Here is a 27,744-nt window from a genome sequence, read left to right on the forward strand (position 1 = left end):
ATGATGCTAAAGCTGAAACTCCAGTACTTTGGCCACCTCATACAAAGAGTTGATTCATTGGAAAAGACTCTGATGCTGGGAGGGATGGGGGCAGGAGGAGAAGGGGACGACAGTGGATGAGATAGCTGGATGGCATCACCAACTCGATGGACGTGAGTTTGAGTGAACCCCGGGAGTTGGTGATGGACAGGGAGGCCTGGCGTGCTGGGATTCATGGGGTCGCAAAGAGTCGGACACGACTGAGCGACTGAACTGAACTGAACTGAACTTAGGTTTAAAGGGCGAAACTCTTCAAATACTTCAAAATACAAAGGGAACAATGGAACTTGGTAGAAGCAACAGCCCATTTCTACTTGTCACATACTCCTAACAAAGGAGTTGCTGCCAGGGAAATCATTGGATCCGAGACACTGGAGCCAAGAGCTCCTTCTCCCATTCACCTCCTGCTCACACCTACACAGGGTCAAGGAGATGAGTATCCACTCTCAGATAGTTTATTAATAAAAGATTCTTAAGCTACCTGACCAAATGCTTTATTTCAAATTTCTTCTCTCACCAGAAAAGGCATATGAATTTTGATACCAATCTAAATAATTAAGGGTTTTTAACATTTTTTCCGGTCACATATAAAAGGTTCTTCATCCCTCTGGCAAAATAGTTACCCTCAGGGGAAAGAAAAACAATATTTATAGAAGAAAAAGGATAAATGATGATGTGATATTAAGATCTGCCACTGGTTCATTCAAAAGGCCACTGCTTCTTGTTCAAGTTACCACATGAATCTATACTACTAAGGAAGAAAAATTTCCATGGCTCAATGATGAGATAATGCCAGTAAGCAATTTATTAAAGAGTCTGTCATCCATCACTGGAAATTTGGAACAATAATGATGCATTGAAAATAAGTATTCATCCCAGGTTACTTTTCCTCCTCACAAATTCCTTCAGCTCCAATATCTCTTCAGTAAATTAATAGAATTTTGGTCTTAGTCTTTTTGGAAACAAGCCCAGGAAGGAGAAGGCACCAGCAGCAGCTGTCACAAACCCAATGGTACTTATCGCTCGGCTGGCCTATAAGGAAAAAGGAATCAAAAACACATCTTATTCTAAAAGCATCTTAGTGTCCTAAACCTCAGCTTTAGCTTGTTTCCTAAATCAGAGACTCATTTTAATGTACAATGGATGAACTTAAAGGTGAATGCAAAATTAAAATTTTGTACGAAGATGAAATAAATTTATAATTATGACAAAGATATAAATACACATAGGTTATTTTTATAGCCTCTGACAGTTTATAAACTTATTATGCCACAATTCCTAATAATCATCATGGTACACCTGGACAGTATAGCATTACTGTTTTATACTATTTGATAAGTTAAAAGTGATTTGCCCTAGGGAGGCAGTAGCACCAGGGCATTTAGATATCGTTTAGTCCTGAATCATGTGTCCTCCCCCTATACATCCCCCGCTCCCAAGCACATACTCATTTGGCTGGGTCTATACCAAGGTGAATAGTGTGTGCATATATGTGTGTGCATTGGTCGAGGGAGTGTAGACAAGAAAGCAGAGTACTCACTCAAGAAGTCTATTAAAAAGATGACAGCATTTGGATGGACGTGTGTGTGCATGTGTGTGTGTGTTCCCTGACTTAAAGCTGTTAGGAAGATAATTCAGGAATGTGATCTGAGGTAAATACCATACACTCTTACTTGGTAGATACACTTTATATTCCAATAAACAAACTTCAAGATAAGTCACTACTAATGTTAACTATTATGGCAAAAATTAATTTCTCATGTAGACAAACAAATCACTCTCAAGTTCAATTGTCCATAAAGGAGTTCAGACATTTATAGCTTTAAGGGTATTAATCATCATCATGATGAGGGAACTGATGAATATTCATGGTTGCATGGCACTCAACTAATATTACCTTCCATCTGCAAGGGTTTGAGTGCAATTTTATGACCCAAAGGTCACATTCAGATACTTCAGTGTCATCAGGTATTTGGAAAACAAGAGTTGTTTTCTAAGAGTTAAGAGTCAGGCTTTCAAATAAAGCTAAATATTTTTCCTAAACGACTCTGGGGACCAGCCCAAATGCTCAAAAACCTGACCCAGGTAACACTGGAGCGTGCCCTCTGTCTAACCCATAGCCCTCCACCACTGAGCCTGCCACCCCCATATGCAACATAATGCTCCCTCCCTAACTGAGGCTTCCCTGTGGGGAACAGGCAGCAAGGGCTCTGGCCAGGAAAGCAGCACAAAGAGTATTCACTTCATTACACCACCCTGTGGTCTGTAGGGACATGGCCTATAATTGTAATCTCTGCTCTGCCACCATCCCTAGTTGCCAGGGAGAATGACATTGGCAAACAATGGAAAAATCCTATTTTAGTTTACAGCTCTTAATTTTATGTATTTGGTTGGTTGGCTATTTCTTTTATTTGTAATTCTTAATTAGTTGCTACCTAAATTGTTTCCAAGCAGAATTCACTGTAGCAGAGAACTACCCATATAGGACACAGGGAGCAAAAATGGGGTGGGAGATACAAGATACCTGGCAGAATTCCAAAAGGGGGCAGAATCAATAATCAGACAGGGATCAAGGATTACAAACCAAGCCCAAACCTCATGCAATTCCAGGCAGATGCTGAGATCCCAAGGAGTCTGACACAGGAAAAGTGGCAGGCAGTGAAAAAACTGGAAGGTGTAATTGGTGTCTGTAAACAGAGGTGTCCAATGGCAGCAGGGGACAGCCCTGGGAAAACCTGCAGGATCCTGGGGGGAGGGGGACAGCTAGATGCAGTCCTAACTCACTGGATGTCTTTCAGCCACTAGAAACAGAACACATGAGAGAAATCTCTACATCTAAGAGACCTGGGGAGAGGACAGACAACTCAGTCCTAAATCAAAATTCCCTGAGACTGCACAGGCAAGATAAAATTATAATAAACCACTTCCAGTGTGCAGTTCCCCAAATTCCAAACATTTATTTCAAGTTGCATTCTAAATGGAAAAATCCCACATAATTTGGACAATCCCTTAGAGTTATGTGTAACAGGATCGATCTGCAAGATTAAAAAAATCCCAGGATGTCTATGGTGAGCCAGCATGAACAAGAACTTTTTGTGACTGATTTAGAATTATCAGATCACCAAATCCTATCCTACACACTTTGTCCTATACAGGGCTTTCAGGTGTGTGTGTGGGATGGGGGGCAGGCATGATTCTGAGGATCTATACATGCCCAGTGAAATGTTAGCTACAGCTGAAGCAGCTGGGTCCGGGTACCAGTGAAGCTGGGTCACAGCCAACTACAGTGGTTATCAAAAATCTCTCTTCCCCCAAGACTCTAAGGCTACAGTGCTGCAATGAAGCACAGTCAGGTGTACTGCGTGTCAGCTCGCACAGGCACACTCAAGGGTGCTGCCATAGTGCACAAAAACAGGCGTATTTAGTAACTTGTTTAGACTCACAGTGAGAAATGTTGATTTTAGGAATTTATAAAAATAAAGACAAGCCACAGGCTGGAAGAAAACATTTGCAAAAGTCATATTTGATGAAGGACTGTTTTCCAAAATATGCTAAGAACTCTTAAAAATATGAAAACAAGTAAGCAACCCAATTAAAAATGGGCAAAAGAGTTTGAGACACATCACCAAATATGATATGCAGATAGCAAATAATATATGAAAAGATGGTCAACATCATACATATTTAAGGAATTGCAAGTTAAAACAATGGTGATATCACTATGTACCTATCAGAATGGCTGACCTCCAAAACACGGACAACGCCAAATGCTAAAGAAGATGTGGAGCAACAGGAACTCTCATTCATTACCGGGAATTCAAAATAGTACAGCCACTTTGGAAGCTAGCTTGGCAGTTGTTTTTTCTTTTAACAAAACTAAACATACTCTTACCATATGATCTGGCGATCATAATTCTTGGTGTTTATCCAAATGAGTCAAAAATTTACATCCACAAAAAAGCTGCACACAAATGTTTCTAGCAACTTTATTCATAATCACCACAACTTGGAAGCAATCAAGATATCCTTCAGTAGGTTAGTGGATAAATACACTGTAATGCGTCCAGAAAATGGAATATTATTCAGTGATAAACAGAAATGAGCAATCAAACCATCTAATGAAAAGACATGGAAGAATTTTAAGTGCATTTTGCTTTGTACGATTTCAACTATATGACATTCTGGGAAAGATAAAACACACAGCAGTAAAAAAAAAAATTAGTGATTATCAGAGGTTTATGGAGAGTGAGGAATGAATGACAGGCAGAGTATAGAGATTTTCAGGGCTGGGAAACTATCCTGTATGATATTGTAATGATGGATACATGTATTATATATTTGTCAAAACCCACAGAAGGTACAACGCAGAGTGAACCCTAACATTAACTATTCGAGGAGAGGAAAATTCTTTTCTTTACCCATCTTAAGTTCTCAGCTGAGGCTCTGTAATAAAAGACAAATTAACAAGAGGAAAATGAACAGCAGTTGATTAACATGCACGTCTCATACACTCATGGTAGAAATTCAGGGAAGAAGTAACTCAAAGACATGGCTTAGAATTCAGACTTATAGAGCATCTTCACCAAAGAAAAATAAATTTGTAGAGAAGTGAGGGAAAAGTGGTTCCTCTTCCAAGGGCGACAACCTGTGGGAAGGTAGGAAACTAATGGTATATAGAAGCCTGTGAGTAGTTTGTTAAGTAGATTCCTCTAGTGCCCTCTCCAGGCTGCTAAGGGTCTTACATTAAACACGGGTTGTCCCGGGTGATTACCTTTTGTCCTTCCGGGTAGAGTGGGGAGGCAGGATACCTTTGAAAGTTTCTGTCCTACTTTTAGAAAAATAGGGGGAGGGCAGCGAGCTTTATTTCCTTCTGCTCCTACTCAATTGCTTCTCAATTGCTCAAAATAATCCTTATGCCAAAGTAACATATTTGGGGTGGTATGCTCTGGTTTCCTTCAGTATGAACTCTGGTTGATAATGATGTATCAATGTTGGCTCATCTTATATAACAAATAATCCACAGTGCTATGGGATGCTAACAGTGGGGAAGGATATGTGTGTGTGTGTCGGGGTGGAGGGTACAGAATATGTGGGAATTCTGTATATACTTCCAGCTCAATGTTGCTGTGAACTTAAAACTCTAAAAAGCAAAGTCCATTAATTTTTTTAAAAAATACAGAAAAGTACAAAGAAGAAAAGGACAGGGCCCACAATCCTTCCACCTTTCTAATCTTTTTATCATTTACCGTTTTTTGTTTAACTGGGAAATAGATGGGGAAACAGTGGAAACAGTGAGAGACATTGTGTGTGTGTGGGGGGGGGGGGCTCCAAAATCACTGCAGATGGTAATTGCAGCCATGAAATTAAAAGACTCTTACTCCTTGGAAGGAAAGTTATGACCAACCTAGACAGCATACTAAAAAGCAGAGACATTACTTTGCCAACAAAGGTCCGTCTAGTCAAGGCTATGGTTTTTCCAGTAGTCACATATGGATGTGAGAGTTGGACTATAAAAAGGGCTGAGCAATGAAGAATTGATGCTTTTGAACTGTGGTGTTAGAGAAGATTCTTGAGAGTCCCTTGGACTGCAAAGAGATCCAACCAGTCCATCCTAAAGGAGATCAGTCCTGGGTGTTCTTTGGAAGGACTGATGTTGAAGCTGAAACTCCAATACTTTGGCCACCTGATGGGAAGAACTGACTCATTTGAAAAGATCCTGATGCTGGGAAAGATTGAGGGCAGGAGGAGAAGGGGACGACAGAGGATGAGATGGTTGGATGGTATCACCGACTCGATGGACATGGGTTTGGGTGAACTCCGGGAGTTGGTGATGGACAGGGAGGCCTAGCGTGCTGCAGTTCATGGGGTCGCAAAGAGTCAGACACGACTGAACGACTGAACTGAACTGAACTGAACTGGAAATACACAGCCATTTCCCAAGGAAACTGTTCTATGCTCAAGATCCTTGAGCCTTAAAGGGACCCCAGAAACAAATCTAACATTAGCTATTATTAGTACTATTATTGATAGTAATAACAAATAATTCAAATGCTGCAGTTTCTGTTAGATCAACAGAATATTACTAAAGCGTATCAACAAAGACCTTAAAATTGCTAAAATAAAAAGTAATATCGATGGAAGTATACCTTTTATTGGGATGAATAATATTTAATAGAACATGCTGCTGCTGCTGCTAATAGAACATGCTAAGAGACTTTAAAAATCTCTTACAATCTATGAAACAACTTTGTTTGACAGATTAGGAAACTGATAAACATGTCCAAAGTTATCCAGGTTAGAAGTGGTGAAGATGGGGTTCTAGGTCAGATCAGCAGAATTCCAAAGCTCAGATGTGTCTTTAAGGCTGTTACTACACCCATCAGAAGCTGCTAGAGAAGAGTTCTTCTAGTTCTTGAAAAATAGTTACTTTTTCATGGGTCTTATTTGGGTATGAAAGGTGAAAAGAAGATAGACTACAAGTACGAGTCTGAGCAAAAAGAGACCTGTAATATCTTTTGATTTAGCCACATTTTTAAAAATTGCTGATTGAGTACTGTTGATAACTTTATCATTAACAACTTTATTTCCTAGCTATATGCTACTTTTCAATGCAAAAATGAGCAGATATTTATGTCTGTTATCTTCTATGTTTTGGCTCAGAAACAATTTATTGCTACATGTGTATAGTTCATTATAGTAATGTATTTCCTAGTAAAAATGAATTTCCAATTAAATTATTTCTTAATAAAAACAAATGTATCCTTTCATTATGTTCTATTTTCCATTCTTCCAAGCTTTCATGAGCAGAGTTATAATTTCAATCCTTAGAATAGACATTTATACAACAGATCCACCATTTCAAGATACTAGGAGCCTTTATATATTAATTTTAATAAATCTTTGGGTTAAAACATCAATGATGCAACTGAATTGCTGGGAAGGTAAGTAGGGAAAGGGCAACTGAATCAAGCTTGCTTTCAGTGAGGAATCTGCTACACTACTGAACAGTGGTGGTAAATACCAAAACTATAAGCTACTTTAAAAATAAAGTCAATTAATCCACTAAAAAATCATCCAAAAGCTCAATGAATCAAAAGTGAAAGTGAAGTCACTCAGTCGTGTCTAACTCTTTGCGACCCCATGGATTGCAACCTACTAGGCTCCTCTGTCCATGGGATTTTCCAGGCAAGAATACTGGAGTGGGTTGCCATTTCCTTCTCCAGGAGATCTTCCCAACCCAGGGATTGAACCTGGGTCTCCCTCATTGTAGGCAGATGCTTTAGCGTTGGATCCACTTAAAAGCACAACATTTCTTTGAAATTAGTGTTGCAAGGAAATTGAAGACATCCACAAATCCATGGTATCAGTTAGCCTCTTTCAGTTAATGGAAAAGAATCTCAGTACTACCATCTATGTTTTTGGCAAAGGAACTCCCACTCAAAAAAGTCAACATTATTTTCAATATATATAGTTACTGATTTAACTGCTGTATGGTATGGTAATGAAAAAAAAAAAATACTGAAGGACAGGGGCATTAAGACAGACAGAAAGACATTGTCTTGACTCTGCTTCAAGTCCCTTCTAGCCCCAGATTCATGACACAAAATGTTCTCATCTGTTTGGTCATGAACTTTCTGAGTGACCTTGGGTAATTCAATTCCCTTCTTTGTCCTTCAGTGTTCTCATATATTCTTGTTCTTTTCCATTTGTTTGAGGTCTGAAAACTTGATCAAGACTGGGTAGTTATTATCTTCCCAATGTAAGAAATTTTTATTTCTCCTAAAGAAAACTCACCTGCTCTGAAACTCCTTCTCCGTATCGAAGCAAAGTCACAAAATGCTCACAGTTGTTGACAAGTATGTCATATTCCACCTCTTGCCCAATAACAAACTCTGACCGTTGGATAACTTCTTCAACAGGGAGAGGGGGGTATGTATCATCATATTTATTGTTTATTCTGTATGTGTCTTTTCCAACAACATCCTTCAAAAGCTGCATCTTCACCAGGGCCTTTCTGCTGAATAGAGACTTGGCACTTGTAAACGATGGGGAGATGCCATCCTCTATAAGGAGAATTCTGGTTAGCAAAACACAGCAATCCAGCCCAGTGAACTCCAATGCCATCCTAAGTTATCCTCAAACCAGAAACCACTTAATCTTACTAACCATCAACACTCATTCTCTAATTTACCAATAACACTTATTCAATACTCTTAAGACTGAGAATATAAGAAAACTTTTTGAAAATTTCTATCTCCCCATTGGGCTTCCCTGGTGGCTCAGCAGTAAAGAATCTGCCTGTCAATGCAGGAGACATAAGAGATGAGGGTTCGATCCCTGGGTTGGGAAGATCCCCTGGAGCAGGCCATGGCAACCCACTCCAGTATTCTTGCCTGGGAAATGCCATGGACAGAGGAGCCTGGTGGGCTACAGTCCATGGGGTTGCAAAAGAGTCGGACACGACTGAGCGACTAAACAACAACATATAGAACAAACTGGGTGTGAAAAATCTACTCATTCTTGAGGTGTAAGTTCTCTATCAATTAGTATTATTATTAGGGATCTTGGCATATGTTTCTAACATAGTACAGAGAAGATCACTGCCCCCTTTTTCTATAAAGCCCCTGTTTTTTGGTATCAGAACCTTTCTAAATTAGTATGCTTGGGCTTAGCAGCAGAGTGTTAAGATTGATGCTCTCCTCTTACAACTAAGCTGCACTTCTTACAGCTACCTCTCTGCTTTTACACTTATTCTTTTAATCAGGCTTTACTTTGAAATCTGCTGGGGACCCTAAGCATTTGACAGGGTCAGTTGGGATCAGCTGGGGCCCTGTCTTTGTTTTGCTAGTTCCTTTAGCCAAGAAACTAAGTCCTAAAACTAAGCCTAATGCAGTAGGCACTATCCACTCTATGTGGTCCTTTGCTGCACTCCACCCACCTGTCGAAACACCCTGTGCCCCACCACTCCATCTTACTGCCTCTATTGGTAAGCATTTGCCTGCTGCTAAGTCGCTTCAGTCGTGTCCAACTCTGTGCGACTCCATAGACGGCAGCTCACCAGGCTCCCCCGTCCCCGGGATTCTCCAGGCAAGAACACTGGAGTGGGTTGCCATTTCCTTCTTCAATGCAGGAAAGTGAAAAGTGAAAGTGAAGTCGCTCAGTTGTGTCTGACTCCTAGCGACCCCATGGACTACAGCCTACCAGGCTCCTCCGTCCATGGGATTTTCCTGGCAAGAGTACTGGAGTGGGTTGCCATTGCCTTCTCCCAAGCATTTGCCTAAACAGCCCCAAATCTCTGTATCCTGACTTGCCATGGTTGTTATCTGAGATTGGAAAAGTGATTCCTTAGTGTTCAGCTTTAAAGCCAGGCCCTAGGCCCTCTCTATCTGCCCAAGATTGCTATGCTTGGCCATTGTTGAAGTAAACCATGAGATGAAAGGCTGCTATATAACCAGTGTTTAGACACTTTTCCTTTCAGTAATGACTAAAAGCAAACTTTTTTTCCTACTCCTCTTTTTTTTCACTCCTTTGAACTCCTTTTCATTGGAGTAGCATTTTCAATACCTTACATATTCCAAATTCTTACACAGTACAAGTTCATAGAACACGTATATCCTAGTTAGAATTACTCATCAACTAGTTTGAAGCAATCAATTTATTGATGACAAAATCAAAGCGTGGAGAGAGAAACTGGCTTGCGGAACATCACACAAGTAGTTAACAGAAACAGGAATTTAATTTCAGTCAAAGCTCAGTGCTTGAACCACATCAGTATGGAGCTTAAGATGTGAAAAAAAGGAACCAGCACAAAAGCCTCATATTGTTTTCAAATGTGAAAGCTGCAGAGATAATATAAAGAATTCCTTAGTATTAATCACTAGACTCTACAGAATGAATAGCTCTGTATCGTAAATGCCATTTTATTTGCCATTTCCATTTCCAGTATTCCAGAACAAGTGGCAAATAGCTCAAAATCTCACAAAAATCACTTCATTAAAAGTTCTCAGAAGCTCTCAAGATAGTAAAACTTCAACCTGTAAACACTTCTTTTTAAAGGTATCTTGAGGGAAAAAATATTCTAGGCTCTTTGTTATTTGCATACATTTTTCTTAATAGCTTGTACTCATTTCTAAACATGTAGAAAATACAGAAAAATACAGCATAAACACTAAATATAAATTACCTGCTATCCTGCCAGAAATAACTATCATTATTAATGTATTTATACTGTCTTTATCACTTGCAAATATACATGTATGTGTTTACATTAACATGTATGTGTATATATATGATTTCTTTGCAAACTCGATACCATATTACACATTGCATTTTTAATCTGTAATTTGCCAATAGTTATCATACCAGATCATCTTTCATGCAATTAAAGATATCTAGAAATTACTTTCAGCTGTTAAAGTGGCCACTGTTTTAGTCTGCTTAGCACTTCATCCTACCACTACTTCTTTCTTTCTAGAAAAGACTCTGTCTAAGCCAGTCATACTGTCCCATTCCTGGACATAGTGATGGTTCCGTAACGGACAGGGGACCCACACCAGACAATCAAGAGTCATTCTCCATGATTTTTCTAACTTTAGCAGACAAAGAGTATCTCTCTCCTGTGGGTCACCAGCCTACAAGAATGTGAGCCTAAGGATGCCTAGGGTCATCAGTTCAGCTTCTTAGACATAGCCTGGGAAAATAAATAAAATATATACAAAAAGAATGCAGATGTGGGACAAAGAGTTTTGATAGTGTTTAAACTTCTAGATCCAGGTATCCCTGAGACCAGCCTCATCTCTTCCCTTCCTGTAGTTTACTTCAGTAAAGCAATGAATTTGCCTTTTTTTCTAAACTGATTTATTACTTGTGACTAAAAAGTTCTACCAAACACAAAATCCTAATATCTGAGGCTAAATCATAATTCATTTAACCATTATCTTTTTAATCTTATTAATCCATTGTCTAACTTTACCCACCATAAAAAATCAATAGTTACTTTTTTCCCATTGTCCTTTTTTTAAACCATTATAAATGAGATAGCAGTGAACACTCTAATACACAAATCCTAAATAAGTTCTCTAAAAATATTTCCCAAGAATAGATTCATAGAGGTAGAATTACAGGATCAGAGCATGGAAACTCTTTTAAGACTCTTAACGTGCATGCATGCCAAGTCACTTCAGTCATGTCCAGCTCTTTGTGATCCCATGGACTGTAGCCCACCAGGCTCCTCTGTCCATGGAGTTCTCCAGGCAAGAAGACTGGAGTGGGTGGCCATGCTCTCCTCCATGGGATATTCCCGACCCAGGGATCAAACCCATGTCTCCTGCAGTTCCTGCATTGTAGGCAGATTCTTTACCACCCAGCCACCAGGGAAGCTCAAGACTCTTGACACATCTTGCTAAATTGTTTTGGGGAATGATTTTATCAACTTGTATTTCTATCAACAATATCCTGTGTTCATTATACCTTTATCAACACTGATTTTCATTTTTTAAAATTCTGCTAATGTGAGAGGCATAAAATCTATCATTTTATAATTCCTAGATGACTTAAAAGCTGAATGCTTTAAAAATGGGTCTTGGAGACTTTCATCTTCTACAAACTGTTCACAATCTTTTATCCATTTGTTTGTTGGGATTTGAGTATTCACTGTTCCCTCGGAGGAAGAAACTCTTGCCCCAAATATCATGTGCTGGGTTTCCTCACCTCTTTCAAGTTTTCTCAAATGTTACTTTCTCATGAGATTTTCCCGACCAGCTAATTTCAAACTGTAGCAACTACAACTCCCCAGAACTTCCTATCCTGCTTCTATGATTTATTTTCTCCGTATCACTTATCTCTAATCTAACATTGCTTTCTGTATTCTGTTCATACTCCCTCTCTCAGGCTCTGTCTCCTCTCTCTCTGTCTCTCTCTCTCTCTGTCCACTAGAATGTAGGGATTGGCTTATGTATCCCTAGCATTTGAATAATATTTGGCATATAACAAGAAAAATCTATAAATAGATGTTAAGTGATTGAAATAATCTACTTGTATTATATATAAAGACACTGACTCTTGTCACATTTGTGGCAAATATCTTCCCCAGTTAATTCAGTTCAGTTCAGTTCAGTTCAGTCGCTCAGTCATGTCCAACTCTTTGCAACCCCATGAACTGCAGCACACCAGGCCTCCCTGTCCATCACCAACTCCTGGAGTTAACCCAAACACATGTCCATCAAGTCAATGATGCCATCCAACTATCTCATCCTCTGTTGTCACCTTCTCCTCCTGCCTTCAATCTTCCCCAGCATCAGGGTCTTTTCAAATGAGTCAGTTCTTTGCATCAGGTGGCCAAAGTATTGGAGTTTCAGCTTCAACATCAGTCCTTCCAATGAACACCCAAGACTGATCTCCTTTAGGATGGACTGGTTGGATCTCCTTGCAGTCCAAGGGACTCTCAAGAGTCTTCTCCAACACCACAGTTCAAAAGCATCAATTCTTCGGCGCTCAGCTTTCTTTATAGTCCAACTCTCACATCCATACATGACTACTGGAAAAACCATAGCCTTGACTAGACAGACCTTTGTTGACAAAGTAATGTCTCTGCTTTTCAATATGCTGTCTAGGTTGGTCATAACTTTCCTTCCAAGGAGTAAGCATTTTTAATTTCATGGCTGCAATCACCATCTGCAGTGATTTTGGAGCCCAAAAAAATAAAGTCAGCCACTGTTTCCACATCTATTTGCCATGAAGTGATGACACCGGATGCCATGATCTTAGTTTTCTGAATGCTGAGCTTTAGGCCAACTTTTTCACTTTCCTCTTTCACTTTCATCAAGAGGCTCTTTAGTTCTTCTTCACTTTCTGCCATAAGGGTGGTATCATCTGCATATCTGAGGTTATTGACATTTCTCCTGGCAATCTTGATTCCAGCTTGTGCTTCCTCCAGCCCAGCATTTCTCATGATGTACTCTGCATATAAACAGGGTGACGATACACAGCCTTTACATACTCCTTTTCCTATTTGGAACCAGTCTGTTGTTCATTTACTTTTTGTGTTTTTTTTTTTAATCCATAAGTTTAAAATCCTAATGTTACTTGGCTTTTGTGATTTCTTCAATGCCACTTTAGCCTTAGAATTGTTCATTCTTGTCCAGTCGCTAACTCGTGTCCAACTTTTTGGGACCCCATCGACTATAGCATACCAGCCTTCCCTGTCCTTCACTATCTTCCAGCATTTCATATGATGTACTCTGCATATAAGTTAAATAAGCAGGGTGACAATATACAACCTTGACGTACTCCTTTCCCAATTCTGAACCAGTCCATTGTTCCATGTCCAGTTCGGACTACTGCTTCTTGACTTAATACAGCATACAGGCTTCTCAGGAGACATGTAAGGTGGTCTAGTATTACCATTTCTTTAAGAATTTTCCACAGTTTGTTGTGGTCCACACAGTCAAAGGCTCTAGTGTAGTCAGTGAAGCAGAGGTAGATGTTTTTCTGGAATTCCCTTGCTTTCTCTATGATCCAATGGATGTTGGCATCTGTACATCTGGAAGTTCTAGGTTCACTTACCGCTGAAGCCTAGCTTGAAGGATTTTGAGCATAATCTTGCTAGCATGTGAAATTAGTGAATTGTATGGTAGTTTGAACACTCTTGGGCATTGCCCTTCTTTGGGATTGGAATGAAAACTTAATTTTTCCAGTCCTGCGACCATTGCTGAGCTTTCCAAATTTGCCCGTATACTGAGTGCAGCACTTTCACAGCATCATCTTTTAGAATTTGAGAAAGCTCAGCTGGAATTCTATCACCTCCACTAGCTTTTTTCGTAGTAATGCTTCCTAAGGCCTACTTGACTTCACACCCCAGGATGTCTTAGAATATCCTTCCAAAAACCTAGATCAGCTGGATTTACCTAGTTTCTACATTATATTTCTGGTTTGTTTTATAATTTTGTTCATGATTACTTCTTGTAGCAAGAAAGCTAAAAAACTCCCAGGAACTTCAGAAAGCAAAACTTACCTAGAGGTGCTATGTTGATAACATACCCATCACCCAAGTACAGTGCCCAATGTTGATAACAAGGACGAAACACTTCAATCAAATCCCCTGGCCGAGGATTGCCAGGATAGCTCAAACTAAAGCAATCATTAAATGCCATCTGCAATGACAGACACCAAGATCTAGCTGATGTGACTTGCCAAAAGAAAATCAGTTCAAGGCTTCTATAGAAACATAACAATACAGACTTTATTGGGACTGCATCCCTTATTAAATATTTAGACTCACACCACTGTCCTTTGAATGATTCCAACACAGAATTATGTGCGCACATACAGGCAAGTGGAGAAAGAATCTGTCTGCTATTGCTTAATTTTCTACAGCAGTGCTTCTCATACTTATTAACCCCAGGGCTCCTTTGTTATAATAAGCATTTCATAATTCTCTCTTTAAATCCAGAAATTCGTGGATAATGTAATTTACCTATATACAAGATTTCAAAAATTAATATTATACCCTATTTGGAATAGAAAGGGGAAGTAAATTTGTAATAATACTTGTTTTACTGTGTAAATGCTGAGTTCATGAATACCCAAAAATATAATAAAGCACTTATAATAAAATACATCAGGGTTTAGAAGTAGAAGATCAGAGTCTTTCAGCCTTTCATATAGCAACATAGTAAAATCAAAAAGAAGAGGTTTGTAGACACTAACATTCTGTGCAAAAAAAAAAAAAAGCAAAACCCTTTAATTGCAAAACTTACTCTGTGTTTTAAGCAGACACAAGTTCCAGGCTCAGAAGAGTGTCCAGTCTGATATCTAGGCATACTGTAAGACACAGGACCTTTCTTCCTTGTGCTGAACTGTGCTGTGCAGACTTAGGCACACTTGCGTCCGCCTGAAACCATATACAATTCCCCGTGTCACTGTCCTTTGAAGTAAAAGTCTTTTGCTTTATCTGAGTCTCCCAGACCTCCCCTGAGTCTCAAGAGGCTGACTCAAGGGTTAATGATTAGGTGTATGGCATAAACCAAGCACTTCCCTCGTGGCTCAGATGGTAAAGTGTCTGCCTACAATGCGGGAGACCCAGCTTCAATTCCTGGGTCGGGAAGATCTCCTGGAGAAGGAAATGACAACCCACTCCAGTGTTCTTGCCTGGAAAATCCCATGGTCAGAGGAGCCTGTAGCCTATAGGCTCCTCAGTCTATGGGGTCGCAAAGAGTCAGACACGACTGAGTGACTTCACTTTCACTGTTCACAGCATAAACCAACACAACTCTGTAAGGCAACTATTCTCCAACTAAAACTAAATTTAAAATAAGTAAAGAAGTAGTTGGCACATAACAAGTAATATATATGTCTCAACTGTCTCAATTAAACAGCTAATCTTTGGGATATTCCCCACAAATATTTTTTTGTTATAATTTCTATTCAAAAAAAGAGTTAATGAATTTAAAAGAAGAGTTAATGATTAGGAAATGTGAAAAGGTAGAAAAAAGGAATAGCTGTTGAGTGGGGAAACTGGTAACAATTTAGACTATAAACCAGCCACATGGTAGAGTCACCAAACTCCTAGTTCCCTGAAAGATAAAGATCTCACATTCCTAAATTGTTTTTACAGGTGAAAACTACTGACCTCAAGCATATAGACCCCCAAATGGTTGAAATCACAAGATTAATCATCTTTGAAACTTCACATTGGATACTATCCAATATAAGAACTGAGCATAAGCTGATCACACAGCCTGTGGCCCCTCCCTCACCTTGCCTTTAAACACCCTTCTCTGAAAGCCATTGGAGAGTTCAGATCTTTTCAGCATGAACTGCCCATTCTTCTTGCTTGGCACCATGCAATGAATACTATACTTTCCTTCACCACAACCCAGTCTCAGGAGATTGACTTTGCTGCATGTCAAGCAAGAGGACCCAAACCCAGGTTCAGCAACATACCCACTAAATATCAGTAAATGCTCCTTGTTACTGTGACAACCACAAACACCCTCCAGATTTCCACCACTCCTCAACTGCCCTGCTTACTGTCTAATTCTTCATTTTTGAATCCAAAACAAGTGCAAAGTAGCTGAGGCAGAAAGGAGACAATTTTGAAGTGTGGGAAGTTCATCATATTAATGTGTATGTCTGAAAATTCTCAGTTTGGTGATTTTTTTCCTTTGAAGAGAGTATTTTTAAGAAAGAACATATAAGTCTCTGATGGGTGATTTTTATGGAACATTACATTTCCTATGTATAGCACTGAAGCAGAATGACTCAGTAAAAGGAAGTTATGTACATTCACTGATAATCAAAAAGGGATTTTATGCTATATCCATGTTGAACATCTAATTGACAACAGAGTATTCCTCGGCATCTCTCACTCTAATGTAGATACTCATTTACAAAATAAACCCCAGTGCCAGAAAGGGAAACTTCCCAATCATCTAAATTATAATTATAACAGCATAGGCAAAGGACTTGGGAATACAGACTATTATTTCCCTGGCACGCTAAAAGTCTTTTTTTACAACAATTAATATTGGGAGGGTGTTTTCTCAAGTATTTGTATGCCATCTGTTGAAAAGTTCAATCATCACCCTGTCACAGAAATGAGGCCAAATGCAAGCTGTCCATCTGTTGAAAAACAACTATTAAAACAACTTTATGGAAACCGTTAAGTCTAACCACCCTCTCAAATATGTTTGAGTCTTATTAAAATGGCAGTTCAAAATTTGGCCACATGGGCACTAAAAGGAAAAATAGACACTATACTATGATATAAACAAACACATTTCCCATGAATAGGAAGCAGCAAGCACACACAGCTGCCTGTTAGCATTCAGAGACCTAGCCAAGCTTACAATAATAACCACCATTTGAACAGAAAGTACTTTGTAGTATAACATGTTTTTTTTTCAAGTGCACTATCTCAATTAACCCTAATTAATTTTTAAAAAAATCTACCATGATTTGAGTTTATTATGTTATTATCCCATTTTACAGCTAAAATGATAGTAGCAAATGCCAATTTCTGAAAAATACTCACTGAAATCCTTGAATTATAAAACATGGAGGGAAAAAAATAACTGGCTTACGTGTGAGAGATATGATTTCTTGCTTCAGGTCTTCTCCATGACTTCTGTCACTTTGGGACTTATATGCAAAATATAAAACTATAAAACATAAAGAAGAAAAACAGATAGGAGGAAATCCTCAGGCTCCAGGGTAAACAAAGATTTCTTAGACTTGATACCAGAAGTGTGCATATGTGTGCTCAGTCATGTCCAACTCTTTGCGACTCCATGGACTGCAGCCCGTCACGCTCCTCTGTCCATGGGATTTCCCAGGCAGGAACACTGGAGAGGGTTGCCACTTCCTTCTCCAGGGAATCTTCTCGATCCAGAGACCGAGTCAGAGTCTCTTGTATCTCCTGCATTGGCAGGTGGATTCTTTAGCACTGCTCTACCTGGGAAACTGATACCAAAAGTACTATCCATAAAAGGGAAAACTGACAAATTTGATGTCCTCAAAATGTCAAACTTTTGCAACACAAAAGATCCTGCTAAAATGACAAAAAAGATAAGCTATGGAGCAGAAGAATATTTTTGAAAACCACACATCCAAGAAAGGACCAATATCAAGAACATAAAAAGAACACTCAAAACTTAACAATTGAAAAGACTACAGTTAGAATCTGAGCAAAAGACACAATGACACATTTTGTCAAAGAAGAGACACAGATGTCAAGCAAGCCATGTTACATCATTAGCAATTAGGGAAATTTGGATTAAAACCACGATAGCACTACTTACCTGTCACAATAGCTAAAATAAAAAAACTGTGACCAGAGAAAATTCTGGCAGGGATGTAGAGTTAGTGAATCATTCACGCAGTGCTGGTGAAAATATAAAATGTTGCAGTCACTCAAAGCAGTCTAGAAATTCCTTTAAAAATGTAACTCATAACTACCATGTGTGCCTGCATAAGTTGCTTCAGTCATGTCCGATTCTTTGCAACCCCATGGACTGTAGCCTGCCAGGCTCCTCTGTCCATGGGATTCTCCAGGTAAGAATACTAGAGTGGGTTGCCAAGTCCTCCCCCAGGGGATCTTCCCCACCCAGGGATGGGACCCATGTCTCCTGCATTGCAGGCAGATTCTTAGGAAGCCCTTATAACTACCATATGATCCAGCACTTGCACTCCTACATATTTATTCCAGAGATTGAAGACATGAGACTTATATTGACTCAAAAACCTGTACAAAACCTATACAAAAACCTATTATAGCATAATAGCCCCAAACTGGTACATCCCAGATGATCTTCCATGGGTGAACAATAAACAATTTGTGGCACATCCACAGCATGGAACATTACTAAGAAATAAAAAGGAACAAACTGCTGACGAATGCAACAGCATAACCAGGATGAATCTCCAGAGAACTGTGCTGAGTGAAAAAAGCCAGACACAACATTATATATATAATTCCATCTATATACAACATCCTTGACATGACCAAATTACAAAAATAGAGAATGAATAGTGGTTGCCAGGGGTTAATGAAGTGGTAAAAAGGAAGTGGGTGTGGCTATAAAAAGGCAACATATGAGAGATGTTAGAGGTGGTGGAATACTCTGCCTCTCCACGTGGTCCATGTCAATAACCTGTTTGTGATACTGCAGTGTGGTTTTGCAAGAAGTTGCCACTGGGAAAAAGCAGGCAATGGTACAAGGGATCTCTCTACATTATTTCTTACAACTGCATGTGAATCTACAGTTAGCTCAAAATAAAAATCTTTAACAGAAAAAGAAAATTCACTGTATTTTTTCCCACTGAGAAGAGGATCAATATGTGGAAATTATACTGAGACAGCTTTTAGCTGTATATGAGGAAAATTCTTCTTACATTGAAGGTGATCTAACAATGAAATGGAGGACCTTGTACAGATAGCAGTCCCTATCACTGAAAATCCTTAAATACAGTCACAGTCAATAAAAAGAAGATTTCCATGGGAGGTGGGGAAGATGGTGGTAGGGAAAAGAGGCCTTCCAAGTTCTCTTTGATCTCCAGTGTTCATCTCATTCTATTTCCCAGTAACTGTGCAATCCTCAAACCAACCCCACAAAGTAGATATAATCATTTCCCCCGTTTTAAAGATGAGGAACCTGACATTTACCACAGTTCAGGGACTCATACAAAGTCACACAGTGGGAAAGGGCAGAACCCACATCTGGACTTAGATTAGCCGACGCCTAGGTCAGGCTCTTCTTCATCCTAAACTGCTTGTCCCTATGTGCGCTGTATCTCCTCCCTAACTGACCTTTGAGACCGGGTGACATTTGTGACCTGATGATTACCATCACCTTTTTACAGATGAGGAAACAAGAGACTCATATGATTCAAGTATCAGAACTAAAGTCAACACAGATAGTGACAGAACTATAATTCAGTTCCAAGTCTCTTCGTTTTCCAGACTGCATCCTTCTTCCTTACATCACTGATTAACATCATTGACCAAAGGAACTGCTACAAAACAAAACTTCATCTTTCCCCTCTCCTCAAATATCCATCAGATAAAGAGGCTGCAAAAGCATACAGAATGTGTATTTCATAAAACAACATAGGAAGGTTTTAAACATTCATACATGGAACCAGTGAGTCATCGGAAGTGGAGCCTTAGGGAACCCCTGCTCTTCTGCAGGGGAGGTGTCAAGATGAGAAGGTTCTAGACGAATTTAGAAGGTTCCCAGACTCATATCTTAGAGAAATGTCTAAAACCTGTCTGCTTGAATAATTTTATTTTCATGGCCATCCACCCATTTCATTCAAGCCCAAGTATGTCATGTCATGCTTCTGAAAGACAATAATTCAGAACCAATTAAAGATACATTTTTAAGTCCTCTGCTGAAAGCTGTGCGTGTCACCTTTAAGGTAAAAATACTTCATTTTAACAGTTCATCTGCACAGAATTGTTTGACTAGTTTATAATAAAGAGTGACAAGAAAGTAAGTCTGTAATCTTTATGCAAGAAATTTCCTTTTTCAACTGCCAAAACAAGCTGCCCTGTTTATAGCTCCCTGTAGGTCCCTGGGGCTACATCAAAAGAAATAACAGGCCCCTGCACAGAGAGGGACTGGCTGATTAACTGCTGCTCATGTCCATGGAGCCACCTGTGCTACAAGAATACTAACAGCACTTTTTCACAAACTACTCCCAAGGACGCTATCGGCAGTCTGAAACATGATCACGGCCTATCCTTATATAAGTCCAAAAGTCTCCCAATTCAATTTGGACCCTTTCCCACTCCAGCAGCACATTTCATCCATAGCCCTGCCACATTGAGATGGTTCCACAAATCTCCCTGTTCCCAGATTGGCTACTTCACAAACTCTCAGAGCTGCAAAGATCCTTGGTCCAACATCCTCTCCCTACAGCTGAGGGTTCCACGTCCCAGTATGATGAATCTTCCTCAGCCACTGCCCAGTCATTCCTTGCCTGGAACCCCTCCATGGATCCTCATGTTGAGTCTGCATCGCACCCCGTCTGTAATCTTGGACTCCTTATTCATCCCTATGTTCTAAGCAAACCAGACCATTATTCCTCACTTTCACCTAGAGTTACGTTGCTAATAATGAAATTTCTACTTGGCATTTGCTGATCATTTCCAAATGACCCACTCTTAAAGGTCCAGATCAGATACCATCTCCTCCACAGGGTCTTCCTCCACTCAGCCAGAACTGACTATGAGCTTTCAAATTACCACTGCTCCTTTCTCTAACACCCACTATGTTTCCTACACCTGCATCACTTATTGGTGTCTAGGGGATTTTCTGCTCCATGCAGAGGGCCGTTTCCTGTTTATCTCTACACCTTCAGTTTCCTGCAGAGCTTATCTGGCTCAAATAACTGCTCAGAATGTTTAATAAATGAAGGAATGAGGATTCCAAGCTCGGGGAGAAGAGAATGGCTGGGCTTTTCCAGCACATAAATTACATTAACAGTTCTGAATGTCAAAGTGATATCACCATTGGTTGTTCCAAAGCCTAACAGAGCATAATAATAAAGGTTTATATTGTAACTCATTTCCATGAGGATCTGATGCCGGAAAAGACTGAAGGCAGGAGGACAAGGGGACAACAGAGGATGAGATGGTCTGATGGCATCACCAATTCAATGGACATGAGTTTGAGCAAGCTCTGGGAGATGGTGAAGGACAGGGAAGCCTGGCATACATGGGGTTGCAAAGAGTCTGAGCGACTGAACAACAGCAGCAACAGTGATAAAGAACTCGCCTGCCAATGCAGGGTACATAAAGTGATGCGGGTTCCATCCCTGGGTCGGGAAGATCCCCTGGAGGGCATGGCAACCCATTCCAGTGTTCTTGCCTGGAGAATCCCTTGGACAGAGGAGCCTGGCAGGATACAGTCCGTAGTGTCGCAGAGTCGGATACAACTGAAGCGACTTACCACCCCCCTGCGCACCCCACGACCACCACCACCACCCTCACCTCACACACACACACAAGGGATAGAGGCTTTGGTAAGCAAGACCAGGTCCAGTCCCTGTTTTGCCATTTGATAGCTGTGTGATTTGGGAAAGCGAGTCTCTCTTTCCCTGTGGCCTCTTTAAAAAAAAAAAAAAGATGTGGGTGAAATTACATGCTCTCCACTGTGTCTTGGGGCTCTCGTCTGACAGTAGGTTCAGCAAGGCTGTCTGGGGGCCTAGCAGGCTTCCCTCCCCATCCCTAGGACACCTCACTCTGACGCCGGCTTGGTGTCCCCTCCAGTGGCAGCGGCGAGGGTCCTGAGGTCCCGCCGGCCTCACCGCTGCTGCCCCTCCCGCTAACGGCCCGGGCTCCACTCCACCTGGGGGGAGGTCAAGGCGGCAGTGGCCGTCTACCGGTAACCAGGGCGGCCTCCAGCGCCAACTCCACCCTGCCGCGCGGAGACTTCCTGGCGCCCCGACGCTGCCGCGCACGCACGCTCGCCGCTCCTGCCGCCCGCCCAGCGGGCCGGCCCCGCGCAGCCGCCGGAGTACCCTCGGCTCGCTCGCCCCCGACTCCGCACACGTCTCTATCCCCCAACGCCGCACTCCTGGGAGCCCCACGGAACACCTGCCCTCCGCCCGCACAGGCACACACACAAACCCTACAGCCGAGGCGCAGCCCCAGCGCGGGAACTAACCAAGGAACCGCGCCCCGCCACTGCGACGTCCTGGCTGGTCAAGGCACGGAGGTTGTACAGTTAACTTGTCTTGTTGAGCCCAGAAATGTTACAAGCATGAATACACACTGCATCCGCTGGAAGTGCGCCCCCCGCCCCCCAGCTCTATACAGACCCTCGGAGTCAGTAGAAAGGGTCCTGGTCCCTGTGCCCCAAGAAAGCACCTCAGTCTAAGCTGGGGGTGGGGGGAGGGTAATGGGGAAAGGGGTGGGGAAGGAAGCAGTGACCTTAAAAAACCTTCCTCCTTCCCACCACACATGGTGTATTCTGTGAGCCCGATCCTGCGCCCAGGACTGTGGGGACACGCATGGACCCCCCACCCACTTTGGCCTCCTCCCTGTCGCCACCCTGCAGCCCAGGATCAACTTCAGAAGTGGGCGGAGTGGGGAACGGAGGAAGGAAGGGTGCACAGGTCCCCGTTTCTTCCAGTGAGAAATTTACCTGGCTCCAGATGCGGCCTTCCTTGAAGAAGAGGCTCTAGGAGGCAGCCAACTCCCCCTCCCCCACATCCCCGCCCCGCCCCTGACAAGGGTCTGCTTCTATTTAGAGGAGTAGAGCAGGTCTTTTATTCAGTGTGACCTGGGTGCATGTGACAGGGCAGCACCTATCTGACTCTCTTTCAGGCCATAGGCCAACAGAGGCCTCCAGGAATAAAGCCATGAGGGTTTAAAAATAAAGGTGGGCGTGAAGAGTATCCATTTTCTCCTTGCTAAAAAAGGGAGGCCAGGAAAACAAACCAGCTAAGTAAGGAAGGCCCACAGACTGCTAAGTGAACCTTCTGGAGCACAGCACAAGGACTTGCCTTCAAACAAGTCGTCCTAACCTAGATTTTTACTCTGATATAAGTGGACTCTCAGCTAAAAGAAAGGATTTTTTCCCTACTGATTCAAAGGCTGAACTAGCTCTCTAATTTTATGTTGTTTTGTCCCAGTGGAATAAGAACTACCTAAACATGCAGCCGCCTTTATAAAGGAACCAGGTTCTGTGGTGAAGGTTAAGGGTGAATCTGCAGGTTTTGACATCGAGGTCTGGCTTTGACATCTTTGGAAATTAATCAGTAGACATTGAAAACACGTGGAATCTAGATATATGTATTGATAAAGTAGAAACTCGAACACTTGAGAGTGTAGCTTTATTTTTATGAGTTAATATTTTTCCTACCTGTTCCCTGTTTAGTGTATTTTTAGAGTTATAAACTGAATTAGATATACCTTTCAGTGTTCTTTTAATATGTCAAAAAGAGATCCATAAACATGCATTTGCTTTATGTTCCCCAACTATTTCAATTGAGTCATCACTGAAGGCTGTGGTTCATGATTTTATGCAGGAGAGTTATTGTGAGCATTTATAAAGCCATCCTGCTTATGAGCTAAATTTATTATGTTTGCCAGGTTAATCTGTTTTCTCTAATCGGACACTTAATCATCGGCTCTCCTCCTTGCATTATAGATTCATGAATGTGAACCAAGGAGGGTTGCTCAGTCAGAACAAAATGATAAATTATCTTTTCATTTTTGGGGGGTATTTGTGATTAAATGCATCATGATAGAATTAAAATGAAATAAATCTTGTAATTTTACTTCTAGATCCCTGCCAGGTATAGATAAAATGCATTCGGTTAAGAGTAAATTCAATTTGATGCCTGAATGGAATTTGTAGGAGAAACAGAGAAAGCTTTGTTGTTCAGGAGAACTCTCAGTTCTCTCTTCCTTTCTACAGATTGGAGAGATACTTAATCACTCCTCATTGGTACTCTACGGATGAACAGTACAGAATTAAAATTTCTATCCAGAAAGAATGAGGAATTAGTGTAGGGTAGTTATAGCCAGTTTGCCTGAATCCAGAGTTGTAGTCCTGGGATGTCAAGGGCTATACATGATATGTGATGGGACCAGGTATTAGATTACAACCAAATAACTCATTCCCATTATTTTGGCTATTATATTAAGTGAAGCACCGCATGGATGACACTTTAAGTTGCTGCCTAGTTAGGTGAAAGGGTTGAAACATATTGAAATAACCATAATGGAGATACTTTTGTCATGTTTGTTGTAAAATGAATAAAGTCCAGCAAAAGCCCAGTGTTAACAGGAATCATTATTTGCCTTTTTAACATATGTACTCTAAAATCAATTGGCAATGTGTGACGTTACTCCTCAAAAGAACTCTTGGTTTGGTTTGGTTTTAATAGAAGAAGAGCTAATGTACAGCGTTGTGCTAATCTCTGCTGCACAGCAAGGTAACTCAGTTGTACACATGTAAACATTCTTTTTTATATCCTTTTCCATTATGGTTTATCACAGGATCTTGAATATAGTTTCCTGTGCTATACTTTAGGACCTTGTTGTTTATCCAGAAGAACTCTATTTTTTAATGCATATTTTACAAGTAGCAAAGCACTTTCCTATTCTTTCTCTCGTTTGAGCCTGACAGCAAATGCATGATTCCTCAGGTTCTGGAAGTCACTCTGAGGCCTGAGCCATGGAGTTCCTCACTCAGGGCCTCCCCCTGGGAAGGGTCCAGATCAGGTTTCTTAGTCAAGAGCTCTTCCTCACAGCCTAGATGTCCACTGACAGATGAATGGATAAAGAAGTTGTGGTACATATACACAATGAAATATTACTCAGCCATAAAAAGGAATGAATTTGAATCAGTTGAACTGAGGCAGATGAACCTACAGCCTGTTATACGAAGTGAAGTAAGTCAGAAAGAGAAAACAACTATCATATATTAACATATATACATGGAATCCAAAAAGATGGTACTCATGAACCTGTTTGTAGGTCAGGAATAGAGACGCAGACATAGAGAACAGACTTGTGGGCACAGCAAGAGAAGGAGAGAATGGGATGAATTGAGAGAGTAGCACTGAGACATATACATTACCATATGCAAAACAGACAGCTGGTGGGAAGTTGCTGTATAACACAAGGAGCTCAACGTCGTGCTCTGTGACAGCCTAGGGAGGTGGGATGGGGGGCAGTGGGATGAAGGTTCAGAAGGGAGGGGATATATGTATACTTATGGCTGATTCACATTGTTATACAGCAGAAACCAATAAAACATTGTAAAGCAATTATCCTCCAATTAATAATGAATTTTAAAAAGAGCTCATCCTCTACCCTGACTCCCTCTTTTGTTAGATATTAAAAGCAATGTCTTCCTTTTAGGTGAAAAAACTGCAAAAACAAAAGGCCTATACAAATACACAGTGAATGAGACTTCATGCAAAAATGATGTGATGATCTCATGACCTTAACTGAGATACTTGCTGAAACGACGCAGAGGTTTTTGGCTACAAGAGCATAACAGATGAGAGTGGAGACAAGCATATACTTCCAATGCAGCCCCCAAAGTCAATGCTGCAAAAAATACAAGCTTTTTTCTCTACTTGACTATCCAGGCAACATGTCTGCTCAGATTGCATTTTGGTATGGAGTTCTTGAGCCTCTCATTCAATGGGTTTTGTACATTCTTGGTCAATATGGTTGGAACTAGAAATCTGTTTCCCTACTGAGTCCTTATGCAGTACATATCCAGGCTATGTGATGTCTCTGCGACTCTGTTTCCCAATGGTTATGTGCATGTGAAATTACTCAGCTTGGTGTGTTAAGCTGAGCCAAGTGTCTGAGGCAGTTAAGGGGACTGAATGATTGGAAAACAAGTGGAGAAAAGGAAGATTTAATGGAGCTCAAGTCAGAGGCACAGAAACCTATCAGCAAGTGGCAAGGAAGGAAGAACAGGGGCATGCCTTCTATAGAGGAAGTTGCCTGTATTCTGCCCAGGAAAAGGACAGTGGAAAAGCCCTGGACAGTGAGTTAGGAGTCTTTAGTTCTAATCCCGGAGAAGGCAATGGCACCCCACTCCAGTACTCTTGCCTGGAAAATCCCATGGACAGAGGAGCCTGGTAGGCTGCAGTCCATGGGGTCGCTAGGAGTCGGACACAACTGAGCGATTTCACTTTCACTTTTCACTTTCATGCATTGGCGGAGGAAATGGCAACCCACTCCAGTGTTCTTGCCTGGAGAATCCCAGGGACGGGGGAGCCTGGTGGGCTGCCATCTCTGGGGTTGCAGAGTCGGACACGACTGAAGCAACTTAGCAGCAGCAGTAGCAGTTCTAATCCCAGTTCTTCCACTTGCTAGCTATGTGACACAGGGTATGTTCCTTAAACCTGAGCCTCAGTTATACACATAGGAAATGAGAAAAGAAATGACATAGCCTTCCATGTTCACAGATGTACAAAAAGATCTTTTAATTATACAAAAAAAAAAAAAAAACCACCTGAATATAAGAAAGAGTGCATTCAAACAATGATTGGTCAATAGATGTGACACAGGGGTGTCCTTGAAACTGACACATTTCACCCTACTCAGGAAGAGAAATGGCTAAATATCTACATAATATTCCTGTTCTTGCTTTCCTATTTGCTTTTTTCTGTTTTAAATGTAGATCAAACTGTCTTATTTATTAATTGTAACGTTTATATACTATAAATATCTGTCCCTTAAAAGTGATACTGACAATGCAGTTAAACCTTTATTGTCTTTTATTAGTCTAATAAAGAAAAGCTCATCACTAAAAAGAGGCCACAAATGTAAATGATTTCAGGGACTTTGCCCTAAGGGGAAATCATACAAAGCATTTGGGAAAAGGCAATTCTGACTCAGTCCTCTATAAAATGGTAAATTTCTGAACAAAATCTTAAAGCACAAGCGTTTACAGGACTCTCGGTGACAAGAAAAACGGTAGTAAATGTGCCTTAGCACTAAAATTCCGGTATCCATGGAAACCTGTGAAGTTCTGTAAGTGCAGGCACATGGCCTATGTGTTTACTGAAGGTCTGAGGCAGTGATGGGTGGGTTACTATGTTATGAAAAGCTGACAGATTTCAGGGAGCTGCTCAGCACAGCCCCCTGCTAAACGTAATTACAGAGAAATTCAGAAATCTCAGTCATTACCAATAAAAAAGATGTTTACATATTTACATTTACTTATATCTCTCAGAATACAGGAAATTAAATCAGATTTTAATTCAGAAAAGTCTTGAGAAACCATCAGAATTTCCTTCTTCCCACATATTTGTAGCTACTTTAGAAATTATCTAGATTTTCCATGTGGTCATACTCAGATATTTCTAGAGTGTTGGGAAAAGTCACAGTTTTTATCAAAATGATTATTCCTAGGACTTTAAATGTGTTCCTGGTCAGTGTGTATAATGGCTTTAAAGGCAATGAACATAATAATATTGGAAAGAAAGAATTATCTACAGATTTCTGAAGTGCTTATTTAACCAGGGACCAGGAACCAAGATTCTAATTAAACAAGAAAACAATACTATTCATATCCATAGAGGCGTATTCTTATAGTGCTCTATTTTCTTTTAAACCCACATACCATCTCATTTAGTACGTATATCAATTTAGTGGATATTATTATCTCCATTTTCCCTTGAATTTGCAAGACCTGGATTTTTTTTTCAAATATTGTTCTAGGT

General features: G+C 40.7%; 1 protein-coding gene across 14 annotated transcripts; it reads right to left on the reverse strand.

Annotated features, from left to right (window-relative positions):
• Positions 1 to 821: 821 nt before the first annotated feature.
• Positions 822 to 22,788, reverse strand: PLAAT1 (phospholipase A and acyltransferase 1). Of its 14 annotated transcripts, none has more exons than XM_061412761.1 (7): positions 22,689 to 22,753; positions 17,838 to 17,920; positions 17,121 to 17,198; positions 14,796 to 14,929; positions 14,051 to 14,189; positions 7,834 to 8,102; positions 822 to 1,071 (listed from the first exon to the last, which is right to left on the reverse strand). In XM_061412761.1, the coding sequence occupies exons 4-7, from the start codon at positions 14,856 to 14,858 to the stop codon at positions 970 to 972; spliced, it is 573 nt and encodes a 190-aa protein (XP_061268745.1). In that variant the 5' UTR covers positions 14,859 to 14,929; positions 17,121 to 17,198; positions 17,838 to 17,920; positions 22,689 to 22,753; the 3' UTR covers positions 822 to 969. The 14 variants fall into 14 exon arrangements, with proteins under 14 accessions (XP_061268745.1, XP_061268714.1, XP_061268723.1 ...); XM_061412730.1 differs by lacking the exons at positions 17,838 to 17,920; positions 22,689 to 22,753 and adding exons at positions 16,069 to 16,200; positions 21,684 to 21,911; XM_061412739.1 differs by lacking the exon at positions 17,838 to 17,920 and having other exon boundaries at positions 22,689 to 22,788.
• Between the last annotated feature and the right edge of the window lie 4,956 nt (positions 22,789 to 27,744).

Source organism: Bos javanicus, chromosome 1 (assembly GCF_032452875.1).
Source record: "Bos javanicus breed banteng chromosome 1, ARS-OSU_banteng_1.0, whole genome shotgun sequence".
Classification (NCBI taxonomy): Eukaryota; Metazoa; Chordata; class Mammalia; order Artiodactyla; family Bovidae; genus Bos; species Bos javanicus.